At 43.8% G+C, this 24,149-nt stretch overlaps 1 protein-coding gene across 1 annotated transcript in view; it reads right to left on the bottom strand.

The window, feature by feature from the left end:
• tab1 (TGF-beta activated kinase 1/MAP3K7 binding protein 1) overlaps positions 1-23,880 on the bottom strand; it is a 49,985-nt gene extending 26,105 nt beyond the window's left edge. The window contains exons 1-4 of the mRNA XM_072588409.1: positions 23,818-23,880; positions 23,293-23,426; positions 11,853-12,003; positions 2,537-2,623 (exon numbers count right to left, since the gene is read on the bottom strand). Coding sequence (XP_072444510.1) covers positions 2,537-2,623; positions 11,853-12,003; positions 23,293-23,426; positions 23,818-23,847 — 402 coding nt within the window. The 5' untranslated portion in view covers positions 23,848-23,880. The remainder of the gene's footprint in view (positions 1-2,536; positions 2,624-11,852; positions 12,004-23,292; positions 23,427-23,817) is intronic.
• Between the last annotated feature and the right edge of the window lie 269 nt (positions 23,881-24,149).

Raw genomic sequence — 24,149 nt, 5'->3', positions numbered from 1 at the left:
CCTTGCTCCAGAGAGCAGTGTTGAGCTCTGTCTGCACTATTCTATTTACACCCAGTAATGTGTAGCTCTATGACATCTGTGCAAATTGCTCCTGGGTCCTAAAGGCCTTACACAACCATAAGACCATAAGACATAGGAGTGGAAGTAAGGCCATTCGGCCCATCGAGTCCACTCCGCCATTCAATCATGGCTGATGCGCATTTCAGCTCCACTTGCCAGCGTTCTCCCCGTAGCCCTTAATTCCTCTAGACAACAAGAACCTATCAATCTCGGCCTTGAAGACATTTAGCGTCCCGGCTTCCACAGCACTCCGTGGCAATGAATTCCACAGGCCCACCACTCTCTGGCTGAAGAAATGTCTCTGCATTTCCGTTCTGAAATGACCCCCTCTAATTCTAAGGCTGTGTCCACGGGTCCTAGTCTCCTCGCCTAACAGAAACAATTTTCTAGCATCCACCTTTTCAAAGCCATGTATTATTTTGTACGTCTCTATTAGATCTCCCCTTAATCTTCTAAACTCCAATGAATACAATCCCAGTATCCTCAGCCGTTCCTCATATGCTAGACCTGTCATTCCAGGGATCATCCGTGTGAATCTCCGCTGGACACGTTCCAGTGCCAGTATGTCCTTCCTGAGGTGTGGGGACCAAAACTGGACACAGTACTCCAAATGGGGCCTAACCAGAGCTTTATAAAGTCTAGTAGTTCAGTCATTGTCGGTGAACAGATGTCAAGCTAACTGGTCTATAAGTCAGTATTTCCTACCTGTCACCTTTCTTAAATGAAGAGGATGTGCAAATTCCCAATCAAAAGGAACAGTTCCCAATTCAGATTATAGTTAGAGAGTGTTCAATATTCTCTCTCACTACTTTTCACTGTGAGAAGGAATCAGTTGGTCCCAGGATCACACGATATAGAACATAGAAAAGTACAGCACAGAACAGGCCCTTTGATCCACGATGTGGTGCCGAGGTTTAATCTTAATGTAAAATATAGTAACTCTACTTACACACCGCTCAATTCACTGCTCTCCATGTGCATGTCCAGCAGTCGCTTAAATGTCCCTAATGACTTCGCTTCCACCACCACCGCTGGCAACACATTCCATACATTCACAACTCTCTGCGTAAAGAACCTACCTCTGATGTCTCCTTTATACCTTCCTCCTAATATCTTCAAACTATGACTCCTCGTACCAGTCAATCCTGCCCTGGGGAAAGGTCTCTGGCTATTGACTCTATCTACTCCTCTCATTATTTTGTATACCTCGATCAGGTCTCCTCTCTTCCTCCTTCTCTCCAGAGAGAAAAGTCCGAGCTTATTCAACCTTTCTTCAGAAGGCAAGCCCCCCAGTCCAGACAGCATCCTGGTAAACCTTCTTTGCACCCTCTCCAAAGCGTCTGTATCTTTCCTACAGTCGGGCGACCAGAACTGGACACAATATTCCAAGTGTGGTCTCACCTGGGACTTGTAGAGCTGTAGCAAAACCTTGCAGCTCTTAAACTCTATCCCCCTGTTAATGAAAGCCAAAACACCATATGCTTTCTTAACAACCCTATCCGTTTGGGTGGCAACTTTGAGGGATCCATGTACTTGCACACCCAGATCCCTCTATTCCTCCACACTGCCAAGAATCCTGTCTTTAATCCTATATTCAGCATTTGAGTTCGGCCTTCCAAAGTGCATCATTTGCATTTATTCAGGTTGAACTCCATCTGCCATTTCTCAGCCCAGCTCTGCATCCTGTCTATGTCGTGCTGCAGCCTACAATAGCCCTCCATACTATCAATGACACGCCCAACTTTTGTGTCATCTGCAACTTTACTAACCTACCCCTCAACCTCCTCATCCAAGTCATTTATAAAAACTACAAAGAGCAGAGGCCCAAGAACAGAGCCCAGCGGGACCCCACTCAACACTGACCTCTAGGCAGATATATTGTTACTATTTCCCTCCTTGCTGTTAACTAGCTTGTATTAATTTTAGTGAGCTCCTGTCACTAATTCAATGTTGATTTTCTTGGGGTTTCTGGCATAATAAACTCTTCCCCTAGTCAGGACAGGGAAGCAAATGGTTGACGATGAAAACTCAAGAGCTTAAGGCTGTTTCAGATTGAAGGCACAGCTGTCAATGGAGCGATTAACACTGCGGATGGGTAAGAGATCAGAACTAAAGGAATCTAGTTCAGCCTCAAACAGTGAGATTGAATTGGTGATCAGGGAGCAAAGACATTGGATTTGGTTTTCCCAATGTTTAGCTGAAAGGAATGTGTGCCCTAAGCAGACACTTTATAATGGGGAGAATCAGGAACAGTAGAGGGATTGAAAGAGCTGATCCGCGGTCCAATTGCTATAAATATGCAAGGAAGAGCAATTTGATTCTCAGCCCGAGCCTTAGGGTATTGGAACAATCCTAAGATCATGATGATAACATACTGTATGCTGCAAGTTCGTGTGAATAGACTATGCGGCCCTACAAACCCATGTATAAACATTATATAGATGGATTCATCAATTCAAGCTACAGTTAGATTTACCTCGGGAAGTTGAGACAGCAAGTTGGCCTTTTCTGCCAGAGAATCATCAATTGATTCAAAGAAACTGCGTTCCACCACGTCAAATGCCTGTGAAGAAGAAACATGTCTCAGATTACGTAGCCATTCATACCTCAGGATCAGAGACCAACGTGAACAAGGTCTTTTAAACAAACCTAATGTCAATTCAGTAAGGAACAGTCAAGTGAGGAAAAAGCACAGCGGGCATACCCTGGCACCTATCCCAGCCAGCACTACACTTTGGCACATTCAATCAAAGTGAGCTTGATTCAGTCTCTAACTTCATGCCATACCTACCCTGGGAACGTATGATGGGAAGCGCTGTATCTAACCCAGTGTTGTACCTGTCCTAGGGGTGTTTGTTGGGAGTGAGTGTTGAAGGAGCTTTACTTTCATTTGATAGAACATAGAACATAGAAGAATACAGCGCAGTACAGGCCCTTTGGCCCTCGATGTTGCGCCGATCAAAGCCCACCTAACCTACACTAACCCACTATCCTCCATATAAGTAAGTAAGTAGACTCTAAATATAATCCTGTGCTGAGCCGCTCCTGAAAGTCTTTGATAGGGACAGTGTTGAGAGAGTTTTACTCTCCATGTAACTGCCCTGTACCTGCACTAGGAGTGTTTGCTGTGGATGGTGTTGTTGGAGCTTTACTCCGTATCTTAAACCCAATGTGGTCTCTGTACTGGAAATGTTTGATGGGGACAGTGTAGGAGTAGTTTTACTCAGTATCTATACCCAGGCTGGATTGGTCATGGGAGTGTTGGATGGGGAAGCTGTACAGTTAGATTTACTTGGTATCTAATTCCATGCTGTCCCTATGCTGGAAGTGTTTGATGGGTGCAGTGTGCAGCGAGCTTTGATCTCAGTTTAAAAAAGAGTAGAGGCTGCTTTACTCTGTATCTAACCCCATGCTGCCCTTGTCCTAGCAGTGTTTTATGGAGTTTTATATCGACTCTTTGACTCAACTGATGGTAAACATTGTGACCATGGAAGCATAGCAGAGACCACTGTACCCATTGTGTGCAGTTCTTTAGCAAGTTAGTTGCCCACTGCTGCAAACATCTTCCATTGAAGTAAATATTCAATTTCCCATGGAAAGTAACTATTGAATCAGCTTCCTCCCTCTCAAGAGCACAAGGTGAAGGGACCAAAGGTACAGCACTGAAATTTGCTGAAGGCGCAAAGATAAGTAGGAAAGTGAGTTGGAAAGAGGACATGAGGAGCCGACAAAGGGATTATACATAGATTAAGTGAGTGGGCAAGGGTCTGAAAAATGCAGTACAATATGGAATTGTCCATTTCAGCAAGAAAAATAAAAAGCACGTTCACTGTGAAGAGTGAGAGATTGCAGAGCCCCGAATTGCAGAGGGATCTAGGTGACCTTGTGTATGAATCGCAAGGTTTGTATCAGGTACAGCAAATGAGTCGGAAAGCGAACAGAACGTTATTATTTATTGCAAAGAAAGCAGAACATGAGTAGTGAAGTTTTGTGTTAGTTATATGGGACGCCATTGAGATCATATCTAGAAAACTTTACACAATATAGATCTCCTTATCTACAAAGAATGTAAATACATTGAAAGCAATCCAGTGAAGATTTATCAGACTAATACCTTCAATAGGTTGCTTACCTGGTGAGGAAAAGCTGGACAGGCTAGACCTATATCCCTGGACTCTAGAAGATTAAATGGTAAGTTGATTGAGACATGTAAGACCCAACAGGGCTTGACAGGATGGATACAGAAAGGATATTTCCTCTTATGAGAGAATCTAGAACTGTTTTAAAATAAGTGATCACTCATTTTAGATAAGAACATTTTACCCCAGAGGATTTTTTGATAAATTTGTCCTTAAAAGCAGAGACTTTGATTTCTTTTAAGGCTGAGGTGGATAGAGTCTTGGTAAGTGAAAGATTATCAAAGGCAGACAGGAATAGGGAGCAATCACATTTGTCATCATCTTATTGAATGGTGGAGCAAACTCAAGGGGTCTAGTCCTGTACCTAATTAATATGCAGGTTCCTATTCCAGACCATAATGCCTCACACTGAAGCCCCAAATATACTTCCAGAACTTCATCACCTTACTATAGAACAATTACTTCGGGGAATTACACTACATCAGTCGAGTGTAATCCATAATCTGAGAACATGGTTTGAATCCAACTCTGGCAGATGGTGAAATTTGAATTCACTAAAAATCTGAAATCAAAAAAGCTAACCAAATGGTGAACAATGTAATCTGAAAGTGCGATGCTTAGAATTATCCATAAATTGAGGTTTTGTTTCTCAATATTAGTACCAAACTAAATCTCATCGAGCATATCACTGCTCACTTTACCTCTGTTCCCCTGATGTTGGATAGGCTGCCTGAACCTCTCATTAATACTGAACTGGGACTGAATGAAACACACCCAATTGTACTGAAGGAAGGGAAAACAGAAGTTTTCCTTCAAATCAGATAGTGGTACCGGACGACTGGAGAATTGTGAAAATGTTATCTTTGTTCAAAATGTGTGCAAGGATGAGCCCAACAATTACAGACTAATCAGTTTAACTTCAGTGTGGGGCAACTTCTAGAAATAATAGAAAGACAAAATAACAAATATGCATTAATCAAGGAAAACCATCAAGGATTTGTTAAGAAAAATATGTTTAACAAACTTGGAGTTCTTTAATGAGGTACAAGAGAGGGTTGATGAAAATAATGCTGTTGATGTCATGGAAACGGATTTTGAGAAGATGTTTGATACAGTGCTACACAATAGACTTGAGTGAAATTATCGCTCATGGAATAAAAGGGACAGTAGTGAAGCAGACACAAAATTGGCTGACTGATATGAAACAGAGTAATGGTGAAGGAATTTTTTCATGCTGGAGAAGAATGAGGTGGCACAGTGGTGCAGTACTGTCTCATAGCTCCAGGGTCCCAGGTTCAATTCCAGCCTGTGGCGACTGTGTGTGTGGAGTTTGCATGTTCTCCCTGTGTCTGCGTGGATTTCCTCCAGGTGCTCCGGTTTGCCCAGTGTTAGGTGGGTTACTCTTCGGAGGGTTGGTGTGGACCTGTCGGGCCGAGGGCCTGATTCTACACTGTAGGGAATCTAATCAATAGTTTGTAGTGGAGCTCCCCAGAGGCTGGTGTTGGCACCTTGATTTTCTTGATGTATATTACTGATCTAGATCTTGGTGCACAGGGTTCAACTTCAAACTTTGAGGACAATACAGAACTTGGAACCACTCTAAACTGTGAGGGAAGTATTTAACTTCAAAGGACACTGACAAGTTTGGGAGTGGGCAGATAAGTTGTAGGTAATAATGTAGAGAAATGTACTCATTGTACTCCAAACAACATGGAGAAATAGCATAAAATAATAGGCTCAACTGTATAGCAGCAGAGAAACCTGGGTGTATGTGTGCACAAGTCACTAAATATGGCAGGATGGTGGAGAATAGTTAATAAATCAGAGTAGCCTAGGATTAAACAACAGTGAATAAAAGCAGAATGCTGCAGATGGCGGAAATCTGAAATAAAATCAACGTGCTGGAGAAACTCAGCAGATCTGGGCAGCATTTGATAGACATTTGCAAAATCGTGGGGTCTGAATGGAGTTAATGGGGGGAAACCTGTCCTCCTTCATAAAAGTACCAAGAATGAGAGGATACAAACAAGATAATTTGCAAAAACAAATGCAATGCAATTTAAAGATACCTCTTCCACACATGAGTAGCGAGGATCAGGAATGTAATGCCTGACACAGTGGTGGAGGCAGGTAAAAGGCATGCAAGAGGACTTTAGATGGTTATTTGAATAGAAGCAATGTGCAGGGTTACTGGGAAAAGGTAGAGGAATGGCACTTGGTCATGATGCTCACTCGGAAAACTGCAGCAGATAAAATGGGCTGAATGACTCCCTCCTTCGCTGTATCAATTCAGTGATTCTGTTTATTTTTTTCTTTGCTGTTTATGACATTTCCATACATAGAATCATAGAGTCATACAGTACGGAAACAAACCCTTCAGTCCAATTCATTCATGCTGAGCAGATATCCCAATCTGACCTAGTCCCATTTATCAGAATTTGGCCTATATCCCTCTAAATATTCCTTATTCACTGACCCATCCAGATGCCTTTTAAATGCTGTAATTGTACTCTCCTTCACTACTTCCTTTGGTCACTAGCATTACCCTTTGCATGAAAACGTTACTGCCTCAGGTCCTCTTTATATTTTTTCCCTTTCACCTTAAACCCAAGTCCTCTAGTTTTGGACCCTCCCACCTTATCTATGCATCTCATGATTTTATAAACCCTCTCAGTCTCTGATTCTCCAAGGAAAAAAAAACTCCAGCCCATTCAGCCTCTTCCTATTGTTCAAACCCACCAGTCCCTACAACATCCTTGTAAATGTTTTCTGCACCCTCTCAAGTTTAACATCCCTCCTATAGAAGGGTGACCAGAATTTACTCAATATTCCAAAGGTGGCCTCACCAATGTCCTGTACAATCACGATATGACATCCCAACTCCTATACTCCATGCACTGACCAATGAAACCAAGTGTGCCAAATGCCTTGTTCACTACCCTGCCTACGTGTGACTCCATTTTTAAGGAACTATGCACCTGTATCCCTAGATCAATTTGTTTGGCAACGGAGCCCAGGGCCATTTACTGTATAAGTCCTGACCTGATTTGCCTTTCCAAAATGCAATACCTCACACTTATCTAAATTAAACTCCATCTGCCACTTCTCAGCCCATCTGATCAAGGTCCCATTGTTCTGTGAGATAACCATCTTTGCTGTCCACTCCCCTACCAATTTTGGTGTCATCTGCAAACTTACTAACCATACCTCCTATATTCAAATCCAAAGCATTTATATAAATGACGATCCAGCACTGATTCTTACGGCACATCACTGGTGACAGGTCTCCAGTCCAAAAACCATCTCTCCATCACCACCCTCTGGCTTCTACTGTCCAGCTAATTTTGTATCCAGTTGGCTAGCTCCCTGTGGATCCTATAGGATGTAACCTTACTAACCAGTCTACCATCTCGAACCTCGTTGAATGCTTTACTGAAGTGTTACAATGCAGAGGCTGAACCAAACACCCAGAAAAGCTCGCCTCATAATCTGTTAAAAAAGTGTGAGGGAGTGAAAAAGAACTCCTAATTTCCAGTATTTAAAGAAAAATAAATTGTTATTTTTCTAACTCTATTAGTGAACACTAAACAAAATTATTAACAAACTGAACCCTCTTTTTCTTAACTAATTCCTGTCTGACCCCAACTCTGTAAAAATGCTGCTCCAATAACACAATTATTAAACACTACATAACTTCATCTCAAGCCCATACAGTCTCTGTCTTCTCCACTGTTTTCAATCTTCCATTTGCTGATCTCCTTTCTTTTTGCTGCTTTTATAGGAAGCTGCTTTGATAAAGAGTGCTGCCTTATTTCTTTGACAGCGAGATGTTAGATGGGCAGTTAGCTCTGCTGTTCGGTGGAAGTTGCTAACCAAATTTTCAAAATGCCCTAGTTTTATACCCAACATCATACCCTCTCATTGGTCCAAGGTTATCAATACAGTAAATTCAAACTCAATTGGGTTTATTTTTCTGGGCAAAATTTAAATTAATTGATTAAATTTGACTTGTCAAAACAACAACCAAACCTCAGGTACCCATGCAACAGCCCATTGTTACATGTATCTATTTTTGAACAGCCTGTCTCTTCGCTGTTCTGCAGCTACAGCTGACTTTAAATTTACTTTAAAATTTCAGAAAACACTTTATATCTTAAAGTGAACGTACACTGTTTCGACTTTGTAACAGAAGCCCATAGAGACGTTTACTAGTCTATCTTCAACAATCTTCTTGCTTCCTCAAGAACTCAATCTAGTTGTAAGACACTATTTCCCATGCATAAATCCATGCTGACTATCCCTAATCAGTCCTTGTCTTTCCAAATGCATGTAAATCCTGCCCCTTAGAATACCCCCAACAACTTTTCCACCACTGACGTAAGGTTCACCGGTCTATAGCTCCCGGCTTTTCCTTACACTTTTTCTTAAATTATGGCACATGTGCCAACCTCCAGTCTTCTGGCACCTCACCCGTAGCTATCCACAGAACAAATAACTCGGCAAGGGGCCCAGCAATCTCTTCCCTAGCTTCCCACAAAGATCTGGGAAATACCTGATCAGGTCGTGGGGATTTATCGACCTTTACGCATTTTAAGACCTCCAGCAACTCCTCTTCTGTAATATGGATACATTTCAAGATATCACTATTTCCCCAAGTTCTCTAGCTTCCATGTCCTTCTCTCAGTAAATAATGGCACAAAATACTTGTTTAGTACCTCACCCAACTCCTGTGGTTCCACACACTGATGGTCCTTGTTCATCTTTAAGGGGTCCTACTCTCTGTTACTCTTTTGCCTTTAACGAATTTATAGAATCTCTTGGGATTCTCCTTAACTCAATTTGCCAAAGATATCTCCTGATCCTTTTTGCCCTCCTATGTTCCCTCAAGTACATTCTTACTGCCCTTATACTCTTCCAGGAATTCACTTGATCCCTGCTGTGTACACCTGATAAATGCCTTTGTTTCTTGATCAGAGCCTAAACTTCTCGCATCATGCAGCATTCCCTGCACCTACCAGCCTCGCCCTTCACACTAACAGGAACATACTCTCTCTCTGAACTCTTGCTATCTCGTTCTTAAAGGCCTCCCACTTCCCAGCCATCCCTTTACCTGCAAATATCTTCTCAAGCAACACTTGAAAGTTCCTGCCTAATACCATTAAAACTGGCTTTTGTCCAATTTAGAACTTGAACGTTTTGATCAGTTCTATCTTTTTCCCATAACTATTTTAATATTAATTGAATTATGATCACTTGCTCCAAAGTGCTCCCTCACTGACACCTCGGTCACTTGCCCTGCCTTATTTCCCCAATAAAAGGTCAAGTATTGCTCATTTTCTAGTACATACGTTCACATATTGAATATAAAAATTTTCTTGTATAGACTTAAGTTCCTTCCTAGCCAAACCCTTAACACGGACAGATCCAGTCTGTTTGGAAAGTTAAAATCCCTTACCATTTCAACTCAGATATCGGAGATCTCCTTACATATTTGATTTTCAATTTCCCGCTGCTTATTTGAAGACTACAATACAATTCCAACAAGGCAATAATCCCTTCTTTATTTCTCAGTTCCACCCAAATGACTTCACTGGATGATCCCAGAAATATCCCCCCTATTTCCAGCCGTTATGTTCTCCCTACCCACAAATGCTACTTCCCTCCTCCTCTCTATCCTTCTATAGGGTCTGTACCCCAGAACATTAAGCGCCATTCCTGTCCCTCCCTCAGCCGTGTTTCTGTAACAGGTATGATATCCCAGTCCTATCTTCCAAAACCATGCCCTAAGTTCATTTGCCTTACATGTCAGGTCTCTTGTATTGAAGTACATGCAGTTTAATATATCAATCTTACTTTGATCTCTGCCAAGCTCTTGTCTGCCTTGACTGTTAGACTTGCTTCCCTTAGCTACATTAACAGCCTCCGCCTTTTCTGACTATTGCTTCCCCTCCTCCTCCCCCCCGCAACATGTATAAAACTTTCAGAGTAATACTAACAAATTTCCCCACAAGGAAATTGGGCCCCTTCCAATTCGGGTGGAACCTGTCTTTTATGCAGTTCATGTCCACTCTTGAAGAAATCCCAATGGTCCAAAAGATGTGAATCTTTGTCCCCTGCACCAGTTCCTCAGCCAAGCATTCAACTACTCTGCCCTCCTATTCCCACTCTCTAGCCTGTGGCACCAGTAGTAGTCCAGATGTTACTACCCGCGATGGCCTACTTTTTAACCTCCTGCCTAATTTCCTGTATTGTCACTGCCAAACTTCATTCCTTTTCTTACCTATGTCATTTGTACCAATGTATATAACCACCTCCTGCTGGCCACTCTCCCAGTTCAGAATATTCTGTACCCTCTCCAAGACATCCCTGACCCTGGCACCAGGGAGGCAACACACCATCCTGATGTCATAGAGAGAGAGAGATGTCTCATTGACAGATGCAGAAACTTCAGTCTGGGCCCCAAACTAGAAAGTCTGCTATTACGATCAATTGCTTGGAACCTAATGTATTCCTCGTTACAGTGGAGCCAATCACAGTACAGAAACCTGACTCAGTTCTATGCTCCTGATTAGATTAGATTAGATTAGATTAGATTGTGGGTGGCACGGTGGCACAGTGGTTAGCACTGCTGCCTCACAGCGCCAGAGACCCGGGTTTAATTCCCGCCTCAGGCGACTGACTATGTGGAGTTTGCACATTCTCCCCGTGTCTGCGTGGGTTTCCTCCGGGTGCTCCGGTTTCCTCCCACAGTCCAAAGATGTGCAGGTCAGGTGAATTGGCCATGCTAAATTGTCCGTAGTGTTAGGTAAGGGGTAAATGTAGGGGTCTGGGTGGGTTGCGCTTCGGCGGGGCGGTGTGGACTTGTTGGGCCGAAGGGCCTGTTTCCACACTAAGTAATCTAATCTAATCCTGAGAGGGCATCCACTCTACGGTATCGGAAACAACATTCCTGCTTCAGATGGGAATAACCACAGGAATCTCCTGAACTACCTACTTCTCCTACCATTCCTAGTGGTCAATCATTTCCCTGACTGTATCTGCGGTTCCTCCACTATCCTTAAACTGCCATCCGTCACACCCCTTTGCTCTTGTAAACTCCTCATGGCCTCTAACTGCTGCTCCAACTGATCCAAGTGGCAAACAAACACACTTCGGGGACATTCAAATTCTCCCCGATCTCCCACATCAGACAGGAAAAGCAATTTCTGCCCTTTTAACAATCTACAGACTCAGAAGTTACCAAAAAAACAAACGCAACACACTTTGCTCAAAATGCAGCGTTACTGTTCAAAAACACTGCTCTAGGAGAACTTAATATCAATTCTTAATATTAAAAGTCAATCAAAGGACAGACAGATCACAGTATAAACTTATAAAAACACCCTCATCTTAACTCTCTATTTGAGAGATACAATACAAAAGCAGATTAAGATTTAGAAGTTTTATAATCTTAAACTTCAAACACTTAGCTGATCAGGCTCAATTATCAACCCAATTGTGACCAGGTTTAATGTAAACTTCAAACCTCCTGCCCACAAGTTTCAATTTAAACCCACTTTCCACCAGCCTGTCACTGGTTTGATCTAAAGTCTATGATTGAGTGGCTTTGCCTCCTTGCCCAGACTGCTGTGATATTCTGACGTGGTTCAATACCTGCAATAGCACCTTGCGGATGTCAGCATCATTGTGACTGAGAGTCAGCTGTCCCAGCAACAGCTCTGCTGTCAACCTCTGCGTTACAAACTTTGAGACTCGACTCCCATCGTATCCATTGAAGACGCCGTAGAGGTAGCATTCATCCTCACTGGAGAGAGAAAGTACATTGAAATCAGCTGGTGGTTTCAATAGAGTGTTGTGGAGGACTTAAAAATGGGGCCAGCATATAAAAGTAGGTCCCCTAAGTTATTTGAGAGTGGGGACAGTAAATGTGCAGCTAAACACACGTGGGGTTAATCAGACCTGCTTCCACTTAAGCATAAAACATGTAGTCCAGCATATACATGAGCTAAGCTAACTTACTATAACTTGTCCCAATTCAGCAAGACAACAGGAAACTAAACCACATTCAACCTGTGCTGTAGTTTGAAGTAAATGATCTAATGCTAAATGCCATGCACCCAAAGCATAAAGTGATTGGTCTTTTATGGTATCAAGGCTTGACCATCAATAAGAAGGTTAATAAGAGGAAAGCGATACATGATTGACATGGATTTGTGTATTAAATATGATTGTAACTGCTAAAGGGCAGACTCTGAGCAAAGATGACTGTTGTCCCTTTAAAGTTGAGTCCCTTGCAATGAAAGTAATAAATGCACTGTTTGAGTGAGAAACTAGAATAATATCATCTGACTAATGTTTTTTTCCTTCGACAATAAGTGGCATTAAACAACCCCAGAGTGAGAAGGGTCAAGAACTGGTTTTAATATTGGCTGGACCAGAGTTACATTTGGACAGAAATGAGTTATGAACAACTGGAGCTGTTTTTGCGGAATCTGAGGGGAATCAGTGTTGGGGCAATTCGACAGTGATGGATGGTATTGGGGAGGGATGAAGATGGTTGGGCCTAAGTCACTACCTTGTGAAAATAAGGGTTGTTTTGCAGTGGTAGTGCCCCTACCTCTAAGCCAGCAGCCCTATGTTCAAGTCCCACCTGCTGCAGAGGTGTGTGCTCACATCGGAATGGATTGATTAGAAAACGCTCGCTGTGGAATCCGTGCAGACCTGTCTTGGAACGGAGGTGACTGACCTCCAATATCTATAACCATCCTGTTTTGTGCCAGGAATGACTCCAAATGGAGGAGCATTTTCCTCCTAATTCCCATTGACTCCAACTTTATTGGGGCTCCTTGATGTCAGTGTTAAATGTGGCCTTGATACTAAAGGGAGTCACTCTCACCTCACCTCTGGAGTTCAGCTCTCTCTCCACATAAGGACCAAGGCTGTGGTGAAGTCAGGAGCCAAGTAGCCCTGGCAGATTGATTAGCAAAGTATTGCAGAGTTAGTGCTGCTTAAAAGCACAGTCGACGAACTTGTTAGTAGCTGAGAGTAGGCAGATGGAGCAACAATTGGTTGAATTGAGCTGGTCTTGCTGCTTGTGGACAGGACACACCTGGGCAAATTTCCACTTTGTTGTGTAGGTATCAGACGACAATCCCAGAGAGAGTGGGGGAGAAATAGATTCCATCGAGAGGGTTGATGATTAGCCATCACACTAATTTAAAACAATTGGAAAAGGGAAAATGAGAACTGTTTTCACAGAGCATGTTGAAACTCATGACCTGCAAGGGTCATGGATTCAGATTCAGTAGCAGCTTCCAAAGGATAACTCAACAGGTAGGCTTTGGTCAGGAGTTGGGACCAAATGGTTTGTTTTAAAGAGCCAGAACAGGTGATATATCAAACATCTACCCTTTGTGCCAAGGTCCCAGGACCAGCTGCCGATACGTTTGCCACATGCAGGTCTGTGCTGGAGGAGATCCAACAAAGGGAGGGAATCTGGACTTCCAGATGGAATAGGCTGACAGGAGAGATTCTAAATATACATTTAGGAGACAAAAGCTGCTTATCCCAGGATTTATGTTAAGGATAAAACTACGTAAGTTAGATTTATTTACATCTACACTTGTGATAATTAAACTCTTCCTAAAAGAAGTTTGCAATCTTTGAATATCACCAGATGACTCCTTTGAGAATAGTGTCTGAGTAAAGACTGTATAGCCCTTCTCTAGCCATTTGTTAATAGGAAATGCAGAACAGAATACCCAAAGTCTCTGATTTCACTGTGAAGCCCAAGTTGAAAATGTTGAGAAGTATGAATCTGATCTCCCAATCAATCATTGCTGAAGGAGGATTTTGGAAGTAATCAATCAATATACCAGCTCTAAACATATCATTTATAACAAAGTTAAAATCTGCGTACAAAGCAAGTCATATAATCAATGAATCCCTATAGGGCAGATAAAAGCCATTTGGCCGATCAAATCTGCAGCGACCCTTTGAAGAGTGTCCCTCTCAGATTCAGCCTCTATTCCCATAACCCTGGATATATCATAGCCTAGGCTGCACACTACGGGGCAATTTAGTATGGCAATCCATCTATACTGTATATGTTTGGACCATGGAAGGAAACTACAGCACCCGGCCTGAAACCCACAGAGACAGGGAGAACATGCAAACTTCACACAGACAGTCACGCAAGACTGGATTTGAACCTGGGTCCCTGGCGCTGTGAGGCAGCAGTGCTAACCACCGAGCCATTGTGCCATGCCCCGCCCCTGCCTTTTATTTTTAAAGGCCACTCTGCCTTGCTCCACCATCCTATTCCATCATGGTTAATCTAATTACTCCACATTCCTGCCTAAATCCCCCCAATGACGTTCACCCCTTACACATCAAAAATCAATTCACTTTTGCTTTAAAAATGATCATGGACACTGCATCGACCACACTTTTGAAGAGGGGTTCCAAAAATGCAGAAACCTCAAAGCTCATATCTTAAATAGACAACCCACTCTTTTCAAATTTGACCTCAAGGTCTTGTACTTTTTAATCAAGTTGCTTCTCACTCTTTTAAGCTCCGGTGAATACAAGCCAACCTGTCCCAAACTTTCCTCAGAGACAAACCCTTCCCCTTTTCAGGTATTAGTTGAGTCAAGGAAAAATACTGCAAGTGGTAGAACTCTGAAATATAAGTGAAGTGGCAGAGACATTCAGTAGGTCTGGTAACATCGCAGGACAGAGAAACAGAATTAACATTTCAAGTCTGAAATGACTGTTTGGAAGGGTCACTTTGTACGTGAAATGTTACCTCTGACCCTCTCCAGATGCTGCCAGAACTGCAAAGTTTCTTGAGCATTTTGTTTTTATATTGGTTCAGTAAATCTTTCCTGAACTGCCTCAAATGGGTACATTTACAATATTTAAAAATCATTTGGCCAATTACATGGATAGGAAAGGTTTAGAAGGATATGGGCCAAGTGCAGGGAAATAGGGTTAGTGTGGGCGTGGACGGACATTTTGGTCAGCATGGAGCATTTTGGGTCGAAGGCCATGTATCCGTGCTGTAGGACTGTGTCTATGAAAAGCATTTATATCCTTAAATAAGATCAAAACTGTATCCAGTGTTCTACATGCAGTGTCACCAATGCCCTGTATATTTGAATCATAACATTTGTATTTAATTCACTTCACAATGAACAAAAACATTCTATTTGCTTCCCTAATTATTTTTTGCCTCTGCATATTATCCTTGTGTGACTCAGGAATTAGGACACCCAGATGCCTCATTTCAAATCTCTGCAATCTTACATTTAGATAATTTACTTATTTTTTAAATTTTCCCTGCCAAGATTTCAAATTTTCCCTCATTATATTCCATTTGCCAGAGTTTTCCCAACTCACTTCACCTACCTAGATTTCTTTGCAAATTCCTCATGCCCTGTTCACAACTGACTTGCCCATCTTGGTGTGATCAGCAAATTTAGCTCCCATGCATTTGGTGTTTTCATCCTAGTCACTTATAAAAAGTGTAAAAGTATTGTTCCATGTGGCAAACTGCTCACTACTTCTTGTCAACCAGAAAAGTGCCCATTTACGTCCACTGTTTCCTGTTAGACAGCCAACCTTTTATCTATTCCAATATGCTACCCCTTACACCATTAAACTTTATTTTCATCGTTAATCTTTAATGTGGCACATTATCAAATACCTTCTGCAAATCAAATGTAGTACAACCACCTTTTCGCCACAACGCAAGATCGCTAGATCTCCAAGAGGCATTGTTTCCTATTCACAAAACCATGTTTACTCTGCCCGAGCACACTAAACGTTATAATGTGCCCTGCAGTAGTGTCTGAAATAATAGATTCTGATACCTTCCCTATGGCAGATATTAAGCCACCTGGCCTGACGTTTTTGGCTTTCTCACTGTCTCCCCTTCCGAATTGTTATTTTCTTAACAGAACCTTCAACAAATCTAAGAAATTCTGGAAAATTAAAACCAACTAAATCACTTGTCACTTCTTCTGAACCAAACATGAAGTCCACCAGGAGTCAGGTACTAATCAGCTCACTCTCAAGTTCAAAAAAGGAAGAACCACCTCACCTACATCCTTACTGAACTCCCTTACTCACCAAGCTCTCCGCTTTACAACACTGCTCCAGCTGCACTCTGTGACAACTGCACTCAACTCCCTCATTTATATCTTTTGTAGTCAGAGGAAATACACTGCTGATTAGGGACAAAAACAAAATCTTCCTGTAAAGACACAGAGTGCAGGTGATGCGCTAAGGACTTTGCATTCATCACCAGTCAAGACGGTGTTGCCAATGTAGCAATGCAGCCAATACTGGAGGAGCCAGTAATGATACTGGACAGAATGGAACGAGGTCAAGAGGGAGTGGTGTTGAAAAGGTATGCAGATCTCCAAGTTGCAAAGTCAGCTGACCTGCATGGGCTGTATCCTAGGTTACCAAGAGAAGTAACGTGGAAAATGTGGAGACTCTGGCCACAGCTTCCAATCGTACTTGGATACAGAAGTGCTGTTTAAAATTGGAAGTGAGATGACCTTGGCTATTGCAGGGCAACTGGCTCAACATCAATGGTGGAAGAAAATTTTACAAAACAGGAATCTGGCGCATAATAACTGGCATTTACAAAAATATGGAGTAATTAAGGAAAATCACTGGGGTTTGATAAAGGCCAATCCAATCAACTAACTTCACTGAGGTCTTGTTGAATTAATGGAATGAGTTTTTGAAGGCTGTGTGTTGATGTGCACAGAACAAAATACCACACAATTGACTGATTAGCAAAATTAAAGCTCATGGGAACAAAAGAATGGAAGCAGCATTTGGACAAAACTGGCCAGAGAGCAGTCAGCAGTGAGTTGTGGTGAATGGCAGTTTTACAAACAAGCAAACTATTCAGTGGTAGTTTGCCAGCAGTGTTAGGACCACTGCACTTTGAAACATATTAATGACTTGGATATATAGCACATCATTACAGGATCTGTGTATGGTAACGAAACCGAAACCACAATGAGGCTGGATAAACACAGGGAGCATTCATGAGAACAGTGTCAGGAATAAAGCTCCTCAGTTTTTCAGAAGTTCCTACGTTCAGACACTAGTGAAAACATGGTCGAAGGAAGAGTTGTGAAAAAGTAATTTAAATGGCAAGCTAAACCTTCGACAAAGAGAGGTCTTCTCATGATGGTCATGTTCCAAGTATATACTGGTGACACACAGTTCAGCCACACAACCCACTCATGCACTATTATTGTGGTATTGATTGTTGACATCTAAATTTGGAAGTGCCGGTATCTCCTGCAATTAAGTGTTTGCCAAGACTATGGTCTTCAGTTCCCACCCAAATTCCCCTCCCCAACAACAGACTCCAGCTGACACCCTGGCAACTGCAATGACTTACTCTAATTTGTTTTTGTTCATTCACAGGGTGCAGAGATCCCTGGCGAGGACAACATTTAAGCTGGGCTGCTTTCTGAAACTGCTGCAGCCCATCTGCTGTAGGTAGACTCTCAATGCTGTTAGGGGAGGAGTTGACCCAGCAGCATAATTCCAAAATCAGAGTGGTCAGAGGGTTGGAATGCAACTTACAAGAGGTGGTGTTCCCACGTCCTTCTAGATAGTAGTAGTTGTAATGTGGAACGAGCTGTCTGAGGAGCACCGAGTTCTTGAAATGCATTTTGCTACAGACTGATGCCACAGTGCATCAGTAGTAGAGAGGGTAACAGTTAATGGTGGTGGCTAGGGGTGCCACTCAAATCAGGCTGCTTTCTCCTGGATGGTATCAAGCTTCCTGAGTGTTGTTGGAGTTACACTCATCCAAGCAAGTGAGGAATATTCCTTCACACTCCTGGATGGGTAATCTGGACAGGCTCTGGGGAAACAGGAGGCAAGATATATGCCACACAATTCCTAGCCTCTGACTTCCTGTTGTAGCCCCAGTATTTATATACAGTCATAGAGATGTATAGCGTGGAAACAGACCCTTTGGTCCAACCTGTCCATGGTGATCAGATATCCCAACTCAGTCTATCCCACCTGCCATATCCCTCCAAACCCTTCCTATTCATATTCCCATCCAGATGTCTTTTAAATGTTGCAATTGTACCAGCTTCCACCACTTCCTCTGGCAGCTCATTCCATACTCGTACCACCCTCTGCATGAAAACGTTCCCCCTTAGGTCTCTTTTATATCTTTCCCCTCTCACCCTAAACCTAGGACCACTAGTTCTGGACTCCCCGACCCCAGGGAGGACTTTGTCTATTTATCCTATCCATGCCCCTCATGATTTTATTAACCTCGCTGAGGTCGCCCCCTGAACCTCCAATGCTCCAGGGAAAACAACCCCAGCCTATTCAACCTCTCCATATAGTTCAAATCCTCCAAAAGCTGGCAACATCCCTGAAAATCTTTTCTGAACCCTTTCAAGTTTCACAACATGGGATAGAAAGGAGACCAGAATTGCACGCAATATTCCAACACTGGCCTAACCAATGTCCTGTACAGCCGCAACATAACCTCCCAACTCCTGTACTCAATACTCTGACCAATAAAGGAAAGTATACCAAACGCCTTCTTCACTATCCTATCTACCTGCGACTCCACTTTCAAGGAGCTATGAACCTGCATTCCAAGGTCTCTTTGTTCAACAACACTCCCTAGGACCTTACCATTAAATGTATAAGTCCTGCTAAGATTTGCTTTCCCAAAATGCAGCACCTCACATTTATCTAAATTAAACTCCATCTGCCACTTCTCAGCCCATTGGCCCATCTGGTCAAGATCCTGTTGTAATCTGAGGTAACCCTCTTCGCTGTCCACTACACCTCCAATTTTAGTGTCACCTGCAAACTTACTAACTATATATCTTATGCTCACATCCAAATCACTTATATAAATGATGAAAAATAGTGGACCCAGCACCGATCCTTGTGGCACTCATTGGTCACAGGCCTCCAGTCTAAAAAACAACCCTCCACCACCACCCTCTGTCTTCTACATTTGAGCCAGTTCTGTATCCAAATGGCTAGTTCTCCCTGTATCCCGTGAGATCTAACCCTGCTAATCAGTCTCCCATGGGGAACCATGTCAAACACCTTACTGAAGTCCGTATAGATCACATCTAACGCTCTGCCCTCTTCAATCCTCTTTGTTACTTCTTCAAAAAACTCAATCAAGTTTGTGAGCCATGATTTCTCACGCAGAAAGCAGTGTTGACTATCCCTGATCAGTCCTTGACTTTCTGAATACATGTACATCCTGTCCCTCAGGATTCCATCCAACAACTTGCCCACCACTGAGGTCAGGCTCACCAGTCTGTAGTCCCCTGGCCTGTCTTTACCGCCCTTCTTAAACAGTGGCATCACGTTAGCCAACCTCCAAGTCTTCTGGCACCTCACCTGTGACTATCGATGATACAAATATCTCAGCAAGAGGCCCAGCAATCACTTCCCTAGCTTCCCACAGAGTTCAAGGGTACACCTGATAAGGTCCTGGGGATTTATCCACTTTTGTGCATTTCAAGACATCCAGCACTTCCTCCTCTGTAATATGGACATTTTTCAAGATGTCACCATCTACTTCCCTACATTCTATATCTTCCATGTCTTGATGCCAGGATCAAGGGTGTCTCAGATAGGGTGCACAATGTTCTCAAGAGGGAAAGGGGCCAACAGGAGGTCCTTGTATACATTGGAACCAACGACATAAAAAAGGAAAAGGTTGAGATTCTGAAGGGAGATTACTGAGAGTTAGGCAGGAATTTAAAAAGGAGGTCCTCGAGAGTAGTAATATCTGGATTACTCCCGGTGCTACGAGCTAGTGAGGGCAGGAATAGGAGGATAGAGCAGATGAATGCATGGCTGAGGAGCTGGTGTATGGGAGAAGGATTCACATTTTTGGATCATTGGAAGCTGTTTAGGGGTAGAAGTGACCTGTACAAGAAGGACGGATTGCACCTGAATTGGAAGGGGGAAGTTTGCTAGAGTTGTTCGGGAGGATTTAAACTAGTAAGGTGGGAGGTGGGACCCAGGGCGATAGTGAGGAAAGAGATCAATCTGAGACTGGTACAGTTGAGAACAGAAGCAAGTCAAACAGTCAGGGCAGGTAGGGACAAAGCAGAGAACAAGGTAGGACTAATAAATTAAACTGCATTTATTTCAATGCAAGAGGTCTAACAGGGAAGGCAGATGAATTCAGGGCATGGTTAGGAACATGGGACTGGGATATCATAGCAATTACAGAAACATGGCTCAGTGATGGGCAGAACTGGCAGCTTAATGTTCCAGGATACAAATGCTACGGGAAGGACAGAAAGGGAGGCAAGAGAGGAGGGGAAGTAGTGTTTTTGATAAGGGATAGCATTACAGCTGTACTGAGGGAGGATATTCCTGGAAATACATCCAGGGAAGTTATTTGGGTGGAACTGAGAAATAAGAAAGGGATGATCACCTTATTGGGATTGTATTATAGACACCCTAATATTCAGCGGGAAATTGAGAAACAAATTTGGAATGAGATCGCAGCTATCTGTAAGAATAATAGGGCGGTTATGGTAGGAGATTTTAACTTTCCAAACATAGAAAGGGACTGCCATAGTGTTAAGGGTTTAGATGGAGAGGTATTTGTTAAGTGTTAAATTTAAGAAACTTTTCTGATTCAGTATGCGGATGTACCTACTAGAGAAGGTGCAAAACTTGACCTACTCTTGGCAATAAGGCAGGGCAGGTGACTGAGATGTCAGTGGGGGAGCACTTTAGCCTAGCGACCATAATTCTATTAGTTTAAAATAGTGATGGAAAAGTATAGACCAGATCTAAAAGTTGAAGTTCTAAATTGGAGGAAGGCCAATTTTGATGGTATTAGGCAAGAACTTTCAAAAGCTGACTGGGGGCAGATATTCGCAGGTAAAGGGACAACTGGAAAATGGGAAGCCTTCAGAAATAAGATAACGAGAATCCAGAGAAAGTACATTCCTGTCAGGGTGAAAGGAAATGCTGGTAGGTATCGGGAATGCTGGAAGACTGAAGAAATTGACGGTTTGGTTAAGAAAAAGAAGGAGGCATGTGTCAGGTACAGACAGGATAGATCGAGTGAATCCTTAGAAGAGTATAAAGGACTATACTTAAGAGAGAAATCAGGAGGGCAAAAAGGGGACATGAGATAGCTTTGGCAAATAGAGTTAAGGAGAATCCCAAGGGTTTTTACAAATACATTAAGGAACAAAGGGTAACTAGGGAGAGAATAGAACCCCACAAAGATCAGCAAGGCGGCCTTTGTATGGAGCTGCAGGAGATGGGGGAAGATACTAAGTGAGTATTTTGTATCAGTATTTATTGTGACTCGTCCAGTTCAGTTTCGAGTACAAAGTTTGGTAGAAGATTTGTAGCTCGGGTGCTCGTTGTTGTGGTTCTGTTCGCCGAGCTGGGAATTTGTCTTGCAAATGTTTCGTCCCCTGTCTAGGTGACATCGTCAGTGCTTGGGAGCCTCCTGTGAAGCGCTTCTGTGCTGTTTTCTCCAGTATTTATAGTGGCCTGTCTCTGCCGCTTCCGGTGGACAGCTCGAACTGACAACCGGAAGCGGCAGAGACAGGCCACTATAAATACCGGAGAAAACAGCACAGAAGCGCTTCACAGGAGGCTCCCAAGCACTGACGATGTCACCTAGACAGGGGACGAAACGTTTGCAAGACAAATTCCCAGCTCGGCGAACAGAACCACAACATCAGTTTCGAGTAACCGCAAGTTGTTGGTAGTGGGGCTTCATTGAAATTAAAACCATTGAACATCAGGGGTTAGACTCCCTCTTCTGGAGACGGTCATTGCTTGACATTTACGTGGCGTGAATGCTACTTGCCATTTATCAGTCAAAGTGTCGATATTATCCAGCTCTTGCGCATTTGGACATGGACTGCTTCATTACTTGATGTGTGAATGATGCTGACCATTCTATGATCAATTATTCTATAATTCGTTACCTTCTGATGGAGGGAAGGCCACTGTCGAAGCAGCTGAAGATGGTTGGGTATCGGATACAACCCGAAGGAACCCCTACAGAGATGTTCTGGAGCTGAAATGGCTGACGTCAAATGACCATACTCATCTTCCTCTTTGCCAGGTATCACCCCAAATAGAGGAGTGTTTTCTCCTGATTTCCAATGACTCCAATTTTGATAGGGATCCCTGATGCCAAACTTGATCGAACATGGCCTTGATGTCAAGGGTAGTCACACTCATTTTTGGAAATCACCTCTTTTATCCATGTCTGGACCCAGATTGCAATGAGGTCAGGAACTGAGGAGATCTAGTTAGAATCCAAATTGGATACCAACGAACAGTTTATTGCTGAGCAAATGCTCAATAGGCAAGTGGATAGAGCTGTGAAGACACCTTCCATCACTTTGCTAATAAGTAGACTGATGGGGTGATAATAAGCAACTGCCTCAGCACTATACACAAATGAGCTGACACGTCTAGTTTGTCCATCCTAATATTGCAACAAGGCATAATCAGACAGGATAATGACAGTATCTGAGACATTTGCCGTAAGGTATTACTCTAGCAAGGATAACTATGTCAGGCTGTCACTTGACTAGTCAGTGGAATAGCTCTCCCTGTTTCGATTCAAGTCCCTAGATATTAGTGAGTTGGACTTTACAGGGTCAATAGGGCTGAGTTTATTCCAAACCAGAACTGTGGATCTGGAAAATCTGAAACAAAACATAAACTGCTGGAAAAACTTAGCAAGCCTGGTAGCATCTGTGGAGGCTGAAACAGAGTTAATGATCTGACTCTTCTGAAATACTTTAGTTGAAAAATGTGGTGCTGGAAAAACACAGCAGGTCAGGCAGCGTCTGAGGAGCAGGAGAATCACCTCTTTAGCCTGGGTAGTGTCAATATAACTGCCCACGGCCCCCTCTCATGCTCCAATGATACAGGTGATCAGTATATTCAGATGGTTCAACATTGGGGGTTGGGGGGGTTGCCACAGGGTTAACAAACAGAGAGAGAGAGAGGCATCAACAAGTTGTAAAGCGTGACATGACAGTAAGGTGTAAGGTTGACTCACCGAAATCGCAACCAACTATCCTCCAGAGCGTGTCCTTCGGAGCTGCTGCCGTCCACCTGGTAGACACGGTTTGTACCATAACCAATCCCTGACAGCTGACAGACGGTCAGGTCATCCGTCCAACTCGGCTGCTCCTGAACAACAACAACAAACACAACACAACAAACTGTCAGCGGGATGAAGAAACCTGCAGCTTCCCAGGAAAGGGAACCCTTCCTCCTTGTTTCACCATCACCCCCCGGCCCCCGGCCCCCGGCCCCCGGCCCCCACCCCCCCCGGCCCCCACCCCCCCCGGCCCCCGGCCCCCGGCCCCCACCCCCCCCGGCCCCCACCCCCCACCCCCCCGGCCCCCACCCCCCGGCCCCCGGCCCCCGGCCCCCGGCCCGGCCCGGCCCGGCCCGTCACAAACAACATCCCAGAGCCCGCTCCGCCCGCAGCACTCCCCCTGATCCACACTCACTCACTCCCCCTCTCCTCTCTCTCTCCCCCCACACACTCAAACACAAACTTTCCCACTTTCCTCACATTTTGGAGCCGTTTTCTCTGAGCGGCCATGACACCGGAATTAGATCACCGGAAATGACCTCCCTCATTGGGCGGAGCCAGGGTGGGAAGGGCGTGGCGTCGGAGGAAGGAGTAGGACAGGGAGGGAAATGGAGATAGGGAGGGGAGGGATGATGGGGGGGGAATGATGGGGGGGGGATGATGGGGGGGGGGGGAGAGGGAGGATGGGGGGGGGGGGAGAGGGAGGATGGGGGGGGGGAGGGAGGGAGGGATGATGGGGGGGGGGGGAGGGAGGGAGGGATGATGGGGGGGGGGGGGAGGGAGGGAGGGATGATGGGGGGGGGAGGGAGGGA

This window comes from Chiloscyllium punctatum, chromosome 18 (genome assembly GCF_047496795.1).
Source record: "Chiloscyllium punctatum isolate Juve2018m chromosome 18, sChiPun1.3, whole genome shotgun sequence".
Classification (NCBI taxonomy): domain Eukaryota; kingdom Metazoa; phylum Chordata; class Chondrichthyes; order Orectolobiformes; family Hemiscylliidae; genus Chiloscyllium; species Chiloscyllium punctatum.
Note: the sequence above shows the minus strand (reverse complement) of the source record. Positions and strands in the feature narration are given on the sequence as shown.